Raw genomic sequence first — 14,558 nt, forward strand, 5'->3', positions numbered from 1 at the left:
ACACCGAAGGAACTCAGAACGAACCAGCCACAGCCATCTGCAACAGAGACTTGGCTCCACGCCCGTCGGGCGAACTGGACGTTGTAGGAGGTACTTGTACCTTACCTATAGATTTAAAACATCTTCCACGTCGAGGCGGCCTGAAACAAGCCCGACCCACCTCCAAATAAGCTGCGGAGTTTGGGAGGAGCCCGGAGATCTTGAGAATATGGAGTGAGCGCCACAGCTCGGGCTTTGGTGGCCCCTGGAATAGCCACATATGTTTCAGACTATCCCCTGTCAACAGCTGCGCACCAATCACGCCCAGCTGCTGGAGGCTGCAACGACCCTTAACCTCGCCCCCGTGTGTAAGTAAAGCGAGGCTCTGAGCCCATCAATGCCTCGTAGCGCGACCAGTTGGGCGCAAATGATCATCCTGCGCCCGCGTGTCTTTTGTGATAAGCTAAACAACACAGGAGGTCAACTTAATACCCGAAGGCCGCGTACTGACCTAGTTCTTCCTGCTTACACGCCTTTACTGCGACCTTAGCCTAACCTCAGTCTGGTTGCTTACGACCCCTCCATGCGGCATGCGGCATGCCGGGTGACGATCTCTCGAATTTGTTTGCACTGACATTGTTGAGATAATTTTTGGTAAAAGCTGTTCGAGACAAAGACGAAAAGTACCGGCTCCGATCATGTGGAAGAGTTGGAGACAGCCACAGCAGGCTGCTCAGCCAAACATCATGTCCTACGACGAGTATTACGACGACGAGGATCGCTATCTCGAGACCATTCACGAAGTTGAATCGATCAAGAGTCGCAGGGAGAGCGTTGCCCATCCTCCGTCAGCTCTCCCAGAATTGCCTTTGTACGTTGTGCCCTGACACGTGCCCTGTGCGCACTGGCTAACATTCCACAGTCGTGCCGTTCCTCCAATGGGGCAAAGCGGCAGTCGGATCCCTTCGTCAGTGTATTCAAACGAGCACCATCAACGTGATAGCCGAATAGCCTCATCGTTGTATTCTCAACCATCGCCAACCTATCCACTTGATCACGTTCGAGGAACTGAGTCAGGCAGAGATGAGCCGGCACCGGATGAGGTCTCACCCATGAGCACGCCTCGCTCGACTCCGAATCACGTTGGCTCGGACTCGGACGCCATATCACCCTTGGAGGGCTCTTTCCCTACAGAATCACGGGCGCCTTTGCCTGAGCGTGGTTTCAAGAGTCACATACCGCGCCCTGTGTCGACCACGGAGCGGCAGACGCCTCCCAGCCAAAGAAAGAAGAAGGACGAAACCAAGTGGGACGAGTATTCCGGAGAACCGACAGTAGAGAATACTGGTAAACGTGGCTCGGTACACTTGGAATCATTGGAGATGCAATTCCCACAGCTCAAGGAGCGAACGAAACAAATTCTGGCAGGTCTTCGAGATCGAGACGCTACAAATAAGCAGCCGGTATGGGGCAAAGCACCCCCGCCGGTGGAGGATTCCTTAGATGGGCCTGTTCTGCAAAAAGTCCCTTGGAAAGGCGCCAGCGGCAGGGAGGCTACTGTCGACCCTGTTCGGAACACCCCAGCCGCTCGCAAAGGGCCGTTGCATATTCCACAACGCAACGTCAGCCAGTCCAATCCAGTCGCCGATCAAGCCAGAGCGCAGACACAGTCCTCCCAGCATACTACATGTCCAATTCCCAGGAAGCAAGAACCCGTCAGAGACCCGAGTCCTGTAGAAGTGTCGACTCCAAAAGCAGACCCTTCAATTCGCATGATACCATCACAGGAGAGTGTTAAACCCATTGCTCCGCTGAAATTAAAAACCCAGAGGATAAAATCGCAGACGGATCCCGGAAGTGACCCCTCCTTACAGAGTCCGTTTCAGAGTCCACCTCAACAACCGCACCAAACCTATGGGCGGAGCCAGACATATGAAACGAACCAAGTCTATGAAAGCCCTGTGCCTGATCGGGCGGCCCAAATGAAGCAGGGTGCATACACCGAGGCCCCCTCAACGCCGGTGCAGAACCCCTCAGCGCCACTCCCTAGTAACAGTATCAAATTCAATCAAGATCTCCGTCCACCTCATCAAGACGAGACGTCGAGATTCAGCTCGACGACCTACGCCACTACTGCCAACGAGAGTCCGACCTCCATGCACCCGGTCACAGAAAGCAGCCCAGTGCCTCCTATGCCTCCTATGCCACAACCCATCACCATACGCAAACGCCCTGTCTCTACTAGCCAAACTATGTCCTCGCCATACAGCAGCGGCGAAGCACGCTTCTCCAACGCCAGCCTCGTTTCCCGCAAACCCGTCGCGGACCGCAACCGGTCCTCTTCCATGGCCACGATCCAATCTAACAAGGCAAAAGACCTCCCGCCCACGCCCCAAGAAATGGAGGCTGGCGATAAGATCACATCACTCGAGGCGCGGCAGAGCCATCTGTACACGCGGAAGCGGAACAACAACAGGGTTCGCGCCGAGTTGGCGGACTCGTTGAAGCGCAACGCCATCACTTATGATTTCTACAAGAGGAAGGAGGTGGAGAACCGCATCAAGGAGTTGGAGTCGGAGATGCAGGAGATCCACCAGGAGGAGCACGACGTGGGCGTCCAGCTGCATCGGGCGCAGAAGAAGCGCGACAAGAACAACCCCGAACAGACGAGTTTGTGGATCAGTCGGGTGACGGCTTAGGGGCGCGAGCATATGTGCTGTTGAGAGGATGGTGCCAGTTTCTTTTTCTCTCTGGGCAACCCAAACATGCCAGCAATATTGAGCGGGCGAGCGAGCGAGCAAGGCCGTAATTTCGTTTGCCACGAGGGCAAAGCACATCTGGAGCCAGCGATTCATGGACGATACCCCTTCTGATAACGATACGAAGTATATGAGTTTCTTGCATTTGTCTATTGGTGTGGTCGTTTTGTTGTTTAGCTGAGGTCTTTGGGCCACACTGCCAGCATTAGTTGACAATAGCTTGCAGGGCCGCAGGCTGTGTTTCCCATGGAATCATACAAGGCCTCGCGGCTGGATGAACTCGTTCGAGACCTCAGTGCCCGAGAAGTTCGCCCCATTCTCTCACTCGTCGTTGGCAGTGCCTTAATGTTCATGGTAGCACTCGCAGCAACCAACCAGCACCATACCCAAGCGTCTATGCAGAATTCAGAACGCCGGCCGGCACCATATCGCTATTCGTTGAATCGTCTATGCGTAAATCGCAGACTCGGGGTGCAAATCGTACTTATTTCTTGCCACTCTGCATGTTTGTGTCAGGGGTGCATTCCACGCAGTTTTGACGAGCGGAGGAGACGAGTAGCTGCGCCTTACCTTCTTGATTCCCTGCTGCCCGGCGTTCATTGGGCCTTTGCCTTTGGCCTTGTCTGCCATCTCCTTGCGCGCCTTCGCGTCCGCGGCTTGCTTGGCCTTGTACGCTACTTCATCATCATCGAGCTCTTTCTTCTCCTTCTTGGGGGCTTTGAGAGGCTTGGCCTTGCCGCCTGTTGAGGCCGTTAGTGAATAGTGAGGTGAGAAACGAGCAGTGTTGGGATTGGCGGAGTATGCTGGAGCGGAACGAGGAGGGGTGGGGCAGAAGAGGGGGATCATTGTAGGAAAGAAAGGCTGCAGGAGACATACCGTCACGTCCTTGACCGCCCATATTGGAACAGTTGGGTAGGTTTGTATGAGAGATCGGAGAGAGGAATTTGAGCCAGAGGCTGTAGAATATGGAGATGGAGAGAAGATCAGTTACGGTGGCGGCTGACCCGCGCAGAGAAAAGGCGCCGGCCGACGAGTGGGGCAGATATCCATTCTTGGCATTTCCGTGTACCATCTGCGTAGATCCAACCAACTTTTCCCCGACGTCCCTCTGTAGCCCTTGTGGTCAAAGTCCGCAGCGATTACTCAAAGCCAACTCGAAATGGCCTGTTGAAAGGATTCAAGACTGAAAAGATCATTGTAGGAAGGCACCGGTCGGCATCAATAAACACTATACTAAGAAGGATCGCTAACGCTTTCTTCACCTCAAGCCATAGTCTCGGTGTCTGTCGTTGCTTCGTCTCTATCGCAGCAATCACAATGCCCTCAAGGTCGCCTAGCCGATCCGAAGGCGAGCTGCTAAGCTCAGACTCCGAAGCGAAGGCAAACACATCGCATTCTTCCCGAAATAACACTGGGGTTAACCGTCATACCAGACAATATTCAGCACCTCGATCACCGCGACCTAGGTCCCGATCGAGATCACGATCGCCATACCACGCTCCCAGAGGTGAGAAGCGTCGCAGGGACGACGACTACTCTGTGCGCGACCGACCCCGAAACGATCCTCGAACGTTCCATGTGCGCTATGAAGACCCTCGTCACCCCGCTCGACACCAGGCTTCATTCAATCGTCGTGACTCGAAACGCTCTCGAACCTATTCCCGGAGTCGAAGCCGAAGTCGGTCTCCCGCTCGTCGGCGTCAAGAAGAGTCTCGGCGGGCAGAAAGGTTGGACCGACAGCATCAGGGCAATGACTACAGAACAGACCGTGATCGTCGATCCGATATAGGTCGCCAAACTCGGCCAGATTCTGTCACAAAAGCGCCACAGACCGCTCCAGCAGTCAAAGTCAGCATTGCGGAGGAAGGGAACGAGACGTATGTTCAATCTAGCAATATCAGTACTCTGGCTTACGCAGTAACTAGTTCAGCCCTCCATCAAACCGAGTCGACCGCTGAACCTGCTGTTATGGATGAAGCCGCCATCATCGAAGAACGTCGCAAGCGCAGGGAAGCTATGAGAAATAAGTATCGTGGACAGGCAACACCACTTCTTGTGCAGGCACTACATCTCGGAGCAGAGTCCAGTCAGGCTACACCTGATCCAGAAAGCTCTGCCGCTGCCAGCCCCGTTTCTTCCACAGCAAATCTTCTTGACCAAGACGGCAGTCCCGCCGGAACTCGTGAGGCATCTCCTGCTTCACCACAAAGCCCCAGACTCGGTGAGAACCAGTCAGGCGTTGGTTCCTCACCTGCAGCACAGGATGATATGTTCGGTACCGGAGACGCAGATTCTCCTGCTGAGGATGAACCCTCTGCCGCCGACTATGACCCTACCATTGACATGCAAGAAGAGCGTGCCCGACACGACTCGAGACTGTTCAAAGAAGATGAGCAGTCAGTAATCGACGCCGACAAGCAGGTCCATGAACAAGCCACCGTTGAAAGTATCGAAGCCGCGCCCAAAAAGCCCGAATTCGATATGTTTGCTGACGAAGACGATGATGATATGTTTGCTGGGGAGGGACCTACGAGACCAAAGGTCGAATCCAAGACCGCCCAAGCCTTTGATGCGAAGATGATGGACAATTGGGATGACCCAGAGGGTTACTACATCACTATCTTGGGTGAGTTGATAGACAAACGTTACAGCGTCACCGAAAATCTAGGCCGTGGTATGTTCGCCTCCGTCGTTCGGGCTACCGACTCAAAGACAGGGCACGCCGTGGCCATCAAAATCGTCCGGAATAACGAATCGATGCGGAAGGCTGGAGTCAAGGAGCTTGATATTCTCAAAGACATCGCAGCTAATGACCCTGACGAAAAGAAGCATGTCATTCGTATGTTGCGCTCTTTCGACCACAAAGGCCACCTATGCATGGTTTTCGAGAACATGTCGATGAACTTGCGCGAAGTTCTCAAGAAATTTGGACGAGATATTGGCATCAACCTTAAAGCCGTCAGAGCTTATGCTCAACAGCTTTTCCTCGGCTTGGGACTGCTCAAAAAATGTCAGTACCTGCACGCTGACCTGAAGCCCGACAACATTTTGGTCAACGAAGCCAGAAATGTGATCAAGATAGCAGATCTCGGCTCCGCTTCGCCTATCACCGAGAACGCTACAGCTCCATATCTCGTCTCTCGCTTTTACCGTGCGCCAGAGGTGATCCTGGGCATCAGCTATGACTATGGCATTGATATGTGGTCTGTTGGGTGCACATTATTCGAACTTTACACCGGCAAGATCCTCTTCACTGGCCGTAACAATAACAACATGCTTCGTACGATCATGGACTGCCGTGGCAAATTTCCGCACAAGCTGCTCCGGCGCGGCGCACTAACCTATGACTACTTCGACGACCTCCTAAACTTCCGCTCTCAGGAGAGTGACAAAGTCACCGGACGCGTGCTCACCAAGTTGATCGATATCAAAGCGAAGCCTGTCAGGGATCTGCGTTCTAGACTCATACCAAAGGGGAAGAAGATGGATGATCAGGAGCGGAAAGAACTTGAGCTGTTTTTGGATCTGCTGGACAAGTGTTTAGATTTGAGGCCAGAGAAGCGTATCACACCGGCAGACGCGCTGAAGCACCCGTTCATATTGAGGACGAAATAGAAAGCACGTGGGCGGATTCAACGGAGAGCTTCGGCATATGAGCAACCACCAGTGGTTGACAAAATTAACGGGAAGGCTCCCCGGACTTACGGAGAGGTTTTTCGGTGCGGATTCGCTGTGAGCTTGGGTCAGCCCTCCTGTCAATATTTTTAATTCGAGGTGGACAGTACAGATACCGAAATTTGATGACACAGATGCAGGACAACGCTGACTGTCTACCAAATGCACCGTTCGAACAATGTTGACTACTGAGCCAATGCAACTAACGCTGCAGACACAGTAACCACCTCACAGCTATATCTTCCAGCAAGCACGAATTTCGCCATGAAACACACTGGCCACGTCCAAGCACGGGCACCTTCCTGCCTTGGACTGCAACATTGCATTCCCAAGGACCTGAAGCCCAGACCAGCAACATAGAACAACCACCCAGTCATAAACAATGACCAGGCGCGTCTGCCGTTGTCTGTCTCTTCCCATGCTACACCCCGAACCTTGCATCTGACTCAAGACAAGAGCTACTCGGCAGCGGACTCTCGTCACATTTGCTCCAGCCAGCAGAACCATGGCGCCACGCCTCCTCAACACCATCGAAGCCTCAAGCAGCACACCCGCAACGCATGCCGTCCCCTTCACGACCTCCGCCGCAGGCGCCGCCGCCCTCTCGCCCTCTCCCTTTGCGGACGAGGAAATCATCTCGGGCCTCGCCTCCTCCTTGACCAGCGCCACCAATCAGCCTTCATTTGACCCGGCCACCTACCTCGCCGCATACTCGCGCACTCTCGAGCACGGCAAGATCGTGCTGCAGGCGCGCAAGCAGCCGCGTACTGGCCGCGCGCCGCTACCGCCGGTGTGGACCCCGCACCGCGAGTGGTTGGCGGAGGGACTGGAGTATGTGAGTGCGGCGGTGGCGAGGAGGAAGATACGGATGGGGGACACAATTAGTGAGAATGGGTTGGTGGTCAGCTTGGTGCTGGATCGGGAGAGTGGGGAGAGGGGGTATCTTGATGGAGAGGTGTTAGTGGCGGAAGTGGGGGATTGGCAGGGCGCGGGAGCTGCTTGGGAGCGGACGCAGATTAGGAACGGGAGCGTTGTTGTTGTAGTGGGGAGGGGCTGGGTCGGGGATCGGGATGGGTTGGGTGAGGAGCTGGTACCGTGGCCTGATGGGGCTGGGGAGAAGGGGTTTGTGGTGTTGGAGAACTTCCGCGTGGTCGAGATCTGGGAGGAGAGGAGGAAGGGGCGGGGTGAGAGTGTGGGGATGGTGAAGCTGCAGAAGGCTGTGTTAGGAGAGGAGAGTTGGTGGATGGTGGGTAGGGAAGGGGGCGAGAGAGTGATGGACATGAGTGAGAGGCGCTTCTGGGGAGATGAGTGGGATGTCGAAAAGAGACTGAAGTGCACGGCGTGCGGACTGGGGATGCCGAGGATGTATAAGGAGTGTTGGATCTGTGTCAATAGTAGTTGCGGGAAATTCTGGAGGGAGGGTATCACGGAGGGGCGGGGTACCAAGGGCCTGACTGCAGCCGCCATTCCGGACCGGTTGAGGTGGCACAACGAGTTCCTGATGGCAAGAACCATGTTCGATCAGCACATGAAGCCGAGTTGGGAGCTAAAGCCAGACATCGTGCAAGCACTGTCGCCACCGTGGGAGCCGGTCGAGGACTACAATGTTAGCGCGCTGGGAACGATGAGGATGCGGTCACTATGGCGTGGAGGCGTATGTCCTGGTTGCAACAACATCGTGCCGACGATTGAGTGGTGTGTGTGGAGATGTCAGAACCAGCGTTGCAGCGAGCGGTGGCGTCTTCGTGTCGATATTGGCCCGATGCCGTTGCAAGCTGCTGTCCCGAGGATGTTCACGAGTTGGTTGGGACATCCTAACCTGGAGCCGGAGTGGCCCGAAGAGTTAGGCTGCAGAGGTGAGCTAGAGCCGGTATCAGGAAGGAAGGCCACTGCTGACTGTATCTAGTGAGGCGAATGTATCACCCGACGTTCATGGTAGATGTGTGGGAGATTGTCGACAACATTCCTTGGCCAGCCTCCCTCAGGGTCATTACGCCAACAGCACCTTTCAATCAGAAGCCTGGTGGCGCAGATGAGATTTGGAAGGTTCTGCTGTCAGATACACGGTCTGTCCACGAGTCAGGACGGAGCAGCCATCATGGGTCCCTCGCTCCAAAGCTGGTTCTCAATCGCTCCAATCAGTATCCGAAGCTGGACGGTCATTTCCATTGCACATTCGGAGCAGAGTATGGTTTCGACAATTCTGGCAGCAACAGCGACACTAAAGCAGTTCCCTTGGCCAGTGCAAGTACCTCTATATGGCAAGCAAAGAACGTCTTAGACCATATGTGTCAGGAAGTGATGGAAGGATATGATATCGACCCCTCGAACTCAGTCCAAGTCCACGGCTACATGGACGGCATGAACCTTGGCTGGCACACGGATGGCGAACAAGATATCGGCAACTCTGTCGCCACACTGAGTGTGGGAGGGGACGCCGAGCTGGTCGTCCGGACTAAAAGGGATGACGAGGATATGGACTACATTCTGGGACTCGCCGATAAGGAAGCTCGTGCAAACGCGAGGGTCCGGATTCCCTTGATCCACGGCTCAATTGTCGTCATGTATGGACCTTTCCATCACCACTTCGAGCACAAAGTTGAATGTAAAGGTCCTCTAAGGTTTGCCATCACGACGCGTCATATCAAGCAACTCGAAAGAGCAGTCCTACTGGAAGAGATGCCCCCTACCAAGCTCTCTAGGCGGTTCAATGGCCAATTGTTTGCAGAGAGCGACGATGAAGAGCCACCGCAGCCAACTCGAAGCGCTCGACCTTCACGACCGATCTGCAGACAGCCGACGCTCAAGCGTGCAAGAGTGATGGGCCGCAGCCCTTCGCCGCCAGCACGGCGGCTGCGGCGTACGAGTCCATCGCAAACGCAGGGCCCGGAGGAGTTCAAGTCTGCGGGCTGGACTCAGGCGCAGAAGGATCAGATCATGCGCTGGCATGACGGAGGCATGCCCTATAAACAGATGGCAAAGGAAATCGAGAGGCTTTGGGGTGAGGGCAAGGTCAAAGACTCACTGCTTCGCATGGTTGTCCATCGAGAGGTCAAGCGTCAGGAGTATAAGCGGAGGGTATTGGGTGGAGATGATAACGAGGACGATATTGACCGTGAATCGTCTCTTGCTCCGTCGGATTCAGCATCGGCTGCTGCTGGTGCTCACGGTAAGCTCGCCCCAGTGATCAAGACTCTGGAAGCTCGCTGACAGGAGCAGGTGACGCGTCAAAATGGACGCAGGGCGAAATTGATTACTTGCTGGCACGCAGGCATGAAGATCCACCAATGCCCTACAAGGAGATCTCGGCCAATATGAAGAAGGATATTGGCAAGATCCGATCAGACAAGGCTTGTCGCGAGCAAATGACGACGTTGAACCGCAAGAAGAAGGGAGTGGCCCGGAACCGAGCTAAAGGCCAGGATCCTACGGCAGAAGTGGGCACGCCTGTTCACGGGCCGACTTCTCCGCTGGCTCAACAAATGGCGACCGCCGATAACGATGAAGACGCTGAGATGAGCGAAGTGGAAGATGCGCCGGCGCCGTTGCTCGAGCAGGCGCAGCGCAGAGCCAGCCGAGCTGGTCGGGCCGTCGGCGGAGTGGGCACGCCGGTGGTGAGACCTGGTGGTGAAGCTCGTATGAGTCGGAGTGGTCGTGGAAACCGTGCTGGTGCTGCAGGGAGACAAGGCAGCGGAGAGACGATGGAGGGCATCACATTCGGTCCTATAGCGGTGGAGTCGCCATCAACGAGGATGAGGACGAGGAGTAAAGGATAGAAACTTCTAGACGGGTAGAATATAGGTCGAGGATGGTGTAATGGGGGATCGATGTCTAATGAGAGGCGTACGGGGTGTTTTGACTGTCATAATCGATAGCAAGATGTGCTTCACCAATGCAAACTACTAATATTGACCTATCCCAAATACATTAGTCGAAGTCGAAGCTGCTATCACAGCAGGGGTCGACAAATTAACGGGAGGGCTCCCCAAACCACGGTGAACAACACCCTTAAGCCTATGCTGTGGCTTCGGGGAGCCCTTCGATCACCCGGATCTGGTAATTACAACATCAGTCTTCTCTGCACCGCAGTGAACATCTCATAGAGCCTGGGCCGCGTCTTTCCCGGCAATGCGGCCGAAGGTGAGGGAACGAAGCACCGATGTAGCGGGCGGGTACTCATTGTAGACTACCAAAGTCAGTGAGCACTTTTCGGAGTGAGATAAATAGTAACTTACAAAGACCTGAAAGCTCTCCGGCGCAGTACAGGTTGGGGATTGGTGCGCCATTGGTTGCCAACACGCGGGAATTCAGATCACATTTGATGCCGCCGTATGTGAAGGTCAGCTGCGCCTTCATCGGGTAGCCGTAGTATGGTGGCTTCGAGATGGGGTTCGCCCAGTTGGTCTTGTTGGGCGAAAGGCCCTTGGTAGCCTTGCCGTCGAGCTTCATGAGATCGAACGGCTTGTCGTTGATAGCCGAGTTGTAGTCGTCGACAGTCTTCTTGAGCTCGTCTGGATCGATGCCGAGCTTGCTGGCGAGGCCTTCGATGGTGTCCGACTGCTCGGGCTCCTGGTCTGTCGTGTCGTAGACCCAGCCTGGACGGAAGTGGTCCATGATTACGCTGTCAGTCACGAAGTAGGACTTCTGGTTCTGGTCGCGCCACGTCTCGAGTGCGATCATTTCGAACGTCGCGAAAAGATGCCTCTTTCCTTCATCGTAGAAGCGCTTGCAGTGTTCGTTGACAACGATACCGTAGTTGTGACCCCAGATAACCGCATCTGGCTTCGCACGGGGGTGTCAGATTGAACGACTGTCACGTGATAGACATCACTTACCTTCGTTGCACGTGTGTCGACGAGTTCGCAATGCATGCCAGACATGCTACCGGCAGTTGCAGCACCCATTTCCAGAGCCATCTGCAGACCGCGACCTGTGTTGTACTTGAGACCGGGGGCAATGAGTTCGAGATGCTCTGTCCGGGGACCAACATAGCGACCTAGCCTGGTCGCGGTCAGTACTGGTATATCGGGGGCCTCCTGGGGTGGGGATCACCGACATTTCTCTGTTGCCCTCGAATCCACCACATGATAGCATAACCTTCTTTCCATGCACCTTCTTCAGCTTACCATCTGACTTCCGGACCTGGACACCACAAACTTCGCCATCTTCGGTTGTGAGCAGCTTTTCGGCCATCGTTTCCCACATGACGTCGACATTGTCAAACTTCGTGATGTTCTCGAACAGTTTGTTGATAATGGCGTGGCCACCGCCCTCGGGAAAGACAAAATGCTGATTCGTGTTGAACTCCAACAATACGTTCTTCTCGTCGTGATGGTTGAATTGAACACCGTGGTCGATGAGATACTGAACCGTTGTGGGCACCTCCTGTTCCATTTTCTTGCAGTAATCTTGGTCGGCAAGGCCCTCGCTGACCAGTTTCATCTCGTCCTTCCACGCGTCGTCGAACTTGTTATCCTTGTCCAGCCGCAGGTAGGCCATTGTCCACCGGGATGCACCACATCGCTCACCATCCTTTCCAGCTTCGATGAGGGCGACTCTACCGGTCTTACCAAGCTTCTTGCACTCCTGAAGGAAGTTCAAGGTCGTCATAGATCCAGCAAAGCCGCTACCGACAACGACCAGATCGTAGACTGTAGGGGCGGCGCCCGTGAGGCTGCTGATTAGAGATGCCATGATGGTATCTGCTATTGGTATTCGTAGCCAATGTCGTCAGGTGTCAGGCAGGATTTGTACTGTTGTGGAGGGCCCCCAGCATCGAGGTCAGGCCATGAGTATACATCTCACATAAGTATCTCAACTCCACCAACCCCTCAAGCTTACCTCCTCCTCACCCCGCAGTTGAGCATCAAATAGGAGGCAACGGGTGATGATGAGCAGAGCATAGCCGTTGACAGCGCGCAGCTTCCCCGCAATTCATGTCAGGGCTGCGAGTCAGATCCTGCGTCCCATTTCACCTTGAGTACATCAAGTACGATGGTCTCGAAAGGCCCATGGCGGAGGGGTAGACGAGGTCTGGGCAGCATATACCGAGAAAGTAAGCTTCGAGACTTGCTGAAGTTGCGAGAAGCCAATTAGGGGAAGGCAGTGCTCTCGGATACATGGACCTGCTTCGTGTCCGAGGTTATGTTCGCTTATCTGAATATTGCTACTGTCAGCGATCTCGGATGATGTGTTGGGATCGTTCGTTGGCGGAGGTCTTCGGTGAACATTTTCGACCCATTTCGGAGCAGCCTTGCCTACATCTACCCGTGATCGCAGTGCGCGTACTAACCTCCCACTTCCATATCACGAGGGTATCAGTGCACGAACAGAGCCGCAATGCCAACGCTAGCTCGTCAGGCGTTGGCTCTTGGAGCCCTCCGTGGCTCAAAGGTTGGCTTTAAGCTACTGATACTCGGCTTGCATGTCCTGCAGGATCTCATTACAACCTTAAGTAGCACAGTCTGGGCAGCTTCTGGTATCGTTCAGGCAGATAGCTGCTTACCAGGGGTCGACAAAATTGACGGGAGGGCTCCTGAAACTCACAGCAGACTACCACCCCAAAGCTCCTGATATGGGTTCGGGGAGGGGCCCAGTCGATTTTATCAACTACCAGAAGTGATCTGCTGTAAGTCCCAGGAGGCCGCTCGTGAATCTGGTCGACCCCTAATTGTGTGAGCTTCTAGTCTACCCAGGAGCCTGCCCGTCAATTTTGTTGACCCTTGGTAGCTGAATAAGTCAGCGAATGTTAGCCGCTGTCGATGTGGGACATGCCTTCCGCAATCTATGCCTCAAATATCAAAGCCGCTTGGAGATCTGCCTCTAGTTTCGCAAAAGCTGATAAGAGCCCTTACAGATCGTTCATACGGAACACTGCCCAGGGCGACAACTTTGAACGGTCTGAGCTCTGTCAGACAGTAAATATCGAACGGATAGGCGGTTCGTGACGTAGGGATTCAATGGATCGGGTAGCCCCGCATCATAGGGTGTGGCCATGGGGAGAATATAAATACTTATGAGCCGACGACAATGCATCGCATGTTTTTGCCGCACGACGATCCAATCATCAATCCCAACATCTATTCAGTGCAAAAGGAGCACGTTCTCGTAGCATTGATTGATATACCTGGCAACCATGGAGGGCGAATGTCTGTGCAAAGCGGTGCAAGTCAGAGTGAACGATGACAACCTCTTCGGATCACAAAGGCGAGGGCACATTTGCCATTGTGCCAACTGCAGGAAGATCGCTGGCGGTATATGTAAATACTATGCACGAGCATGGGTATCGGTCAAGCACTGATGTTTGAACAGTCGGCGTCAATCTCACTATCGAGGAGGACAAGGTTGAATTTCTCAGGGGCAAGGGCGGCATCAAGACATATGCGGACCCGGAGACCATGAGTGGAACACCTGTAAACCGAAACTTCTGCGGGACTTGCGGGTGGTATGTGACTCCCGGCCAACGTTTGGCAGAATGCTTACATGAATTCCAGCCCTATATTCAGTCAGACGCCGGTGTACAAGGGCAAGATCATATTGAAGCTTGGGCTGTACCCTAAGCTACCGTAAGGACGTCTCAGAATCATAATGGGCGTATACTGATCGATCGATAGAGTGCCTGAGTGGGAGAGCTTTGTCAAGGACAAACAGGCGTGGGAGACGCCGATGCCGGGCACCATGCAATTCACGTCCAAGTCCGGGGGAGATCGTGTGCGTGGTAGCCTTGAAGTGGCAGACAAGGTGTAAATAAGTAGTGTGACCCCAACTTGCGCTCCTCTCGCCAAACAAGGTCGTGCTCGAGGAAGCACGTAATTCTGAGCACGGGGCCGCGGTTTGATGGTGCCTGGGCCCAATCCGGGCATTTAACTCGGTGCCTTAGTGGACTTGCAGCCTGGGTTTCGGGCTTCTCGCCTCCGTCAACCGGGGCTGATTCAAAGTTGACATATACAACGGATTCAAACTTTTCGTCAACAAATGAGCACGACTTCAGTCCAACTGATCGTACAAGCTCCTCTGTGGCGCAATTGGCTAGCGCGTCTGACTGTTATCATTAAGACAATCAGGAGGTGTAAGTACCACGTTCAGGGCGCATCAGATCATAATCTAACATTGCACAGTGGAAGTTCGAGCCTTCCCGGAGGAGGA

At 54.2% G+C, this 14,558-nt stretch overlaps 6 protein-coding genes and 1 non-coding gene across 7 annotated transcripts; 5 read left to right on the forward strand and 2 right to left on the reverse strand.

The window, feature by feature from the left end:
* Positions 1-725: 725 nt before the first annotated feature.
* Positions 726-2,678, forward strand: HMPREF1541_00894 (uncharacterized protein; the record flags this gene model as incomplete). Its single annotated transcript, XM_008713197.1, has 2 exons — positions 726-850; positions 902-2,678. 2 exons carry the CDS (start codon positions 726-728, stop codon positions 2,676-2,678), a joined length of 1,902 nt encoding a protein of 633 aa, XP_008711419.1.
* Positions 2,679-3,222: 544 nt separating this feature from the next.
* Positions 3,223-3,636, reverse strand: HMPREF1541_00895 (uncharacterized protein; the record flags this gene model as incomplete). The annotated part of the gene is made up of 3 exons (XM_008713198.1): positions 3,223-3,237; positions 3,309-3,478; positions 3,615-3,636. The coding sequence occupies 3 exons, from the start codon at positions 3,634-3,636 to the stop codon at positions 3,223-3,225; spliced, it is 207 nt and encodes a 68-aa protein (XP_008711420.1).
* Positions 3,637-4,323: 687 nt separating this feature from the next.
* On the forward strand, positions 4,324-6,353 carry HMPREF1541_00896 (uncharacterized protein; the record flags this gene model as incomplete). The annotated part of the gene is made up of 3 exons (XM_008713199.1): positions 4,324-4,465; positions 4,504-4,615; positions 4,664-6,353. The coding sequence occupies 3 exons, from the start codon at positions 4,324-4,326 to the stop codon at positions 6,351-6,353; spliced, it is 1,944 nt and encodes a 647-aa protein (XP_008711421.1).
* A 565-nt stretch (positions 6,354-6,918) lies between these two features.
* On the forward strand, positions 6,919-10,189 carry HMPREF1541_00897 (uncharacterized protein; the record flags this gene model as incomplete). The annotated part of the gene is made up of 3 exons (XM_008713200.1): positions 6,919-8,269; positions 8,320-9,582; positions 9,633-10,189. The coding sequence occupies 3 exons, from the start codon at positions 6,919-6,921 to the stop codon at positions 10,187-10,189; spliced, it is 3,171 nt and encodes a 1,056-aa protein (XP_008711422.1).
* A 321-nt stretch (positions 10,190-10,510) lies between these two features.
* Positions 10,511-12,107, reverse strand: HMPREF1541_00898 (uncharacterized protein; the record flags this gene model as incomplete). Its single annotated transcript, XM_008713201.1, has 4 exons — positions 10,511-10,599; positions 10,649-11,195; positions 11,249-11,414; positions 11,470-12,107. 4 exons carry the CDS (start codon positions 12,105-12,107, stop codon positions 10,511-10,513), a joined length of 1,440 nt encoding a protein of 479 aa, XP_008711423.1.
* Positions 12,108-13,548: 1,441 nt separating this feature from the next.
* On the forward strand, positions 13,549-14,159 carry HMPREF1541_00899 (uncharacterized protein; the record flags this gene model as incomplete). The annotated part of the gene is made up of 4 exons (XM_008713202.1): positions 13,549-13,672; positions 13,725-13,857; positions 13,907-13,978; positions 14,027-14,159. 4 exons carry the CDS (start codon positions 13,549-13,551, stop codon positions 14,157-14,159), a joined length of 462 nt encoding a protein of 153 aa, XP_008711424.1.
* A 263-nt stretch (positions 14,160-14,422) lies between these two features.
* HMPREF1541_00900 lies at positions 14,423-14,556 on the forward strand. The gene has a single exon. It is a non-coding gene; the product is annotated as a tRNA-Asn (tRNA).
* Positions 14,557-14,558: the final 2 nt, after the last annotated feature.

Source organism: Cyphellophora europaea, assembly GCF_000365145.1.
Source record: "Cyphellophora europaea CBS 101466 unplaced genomic scaffold supercont1.1, whole genome shotgun sequence".
Lineage (NCBI taxonomy): Eukaryota > Fungi > Ascomycota > Eurotiomycetes > Chaetothyriales > Cyphellophoraceae > Cyphellophora > Cyphellophora europaea.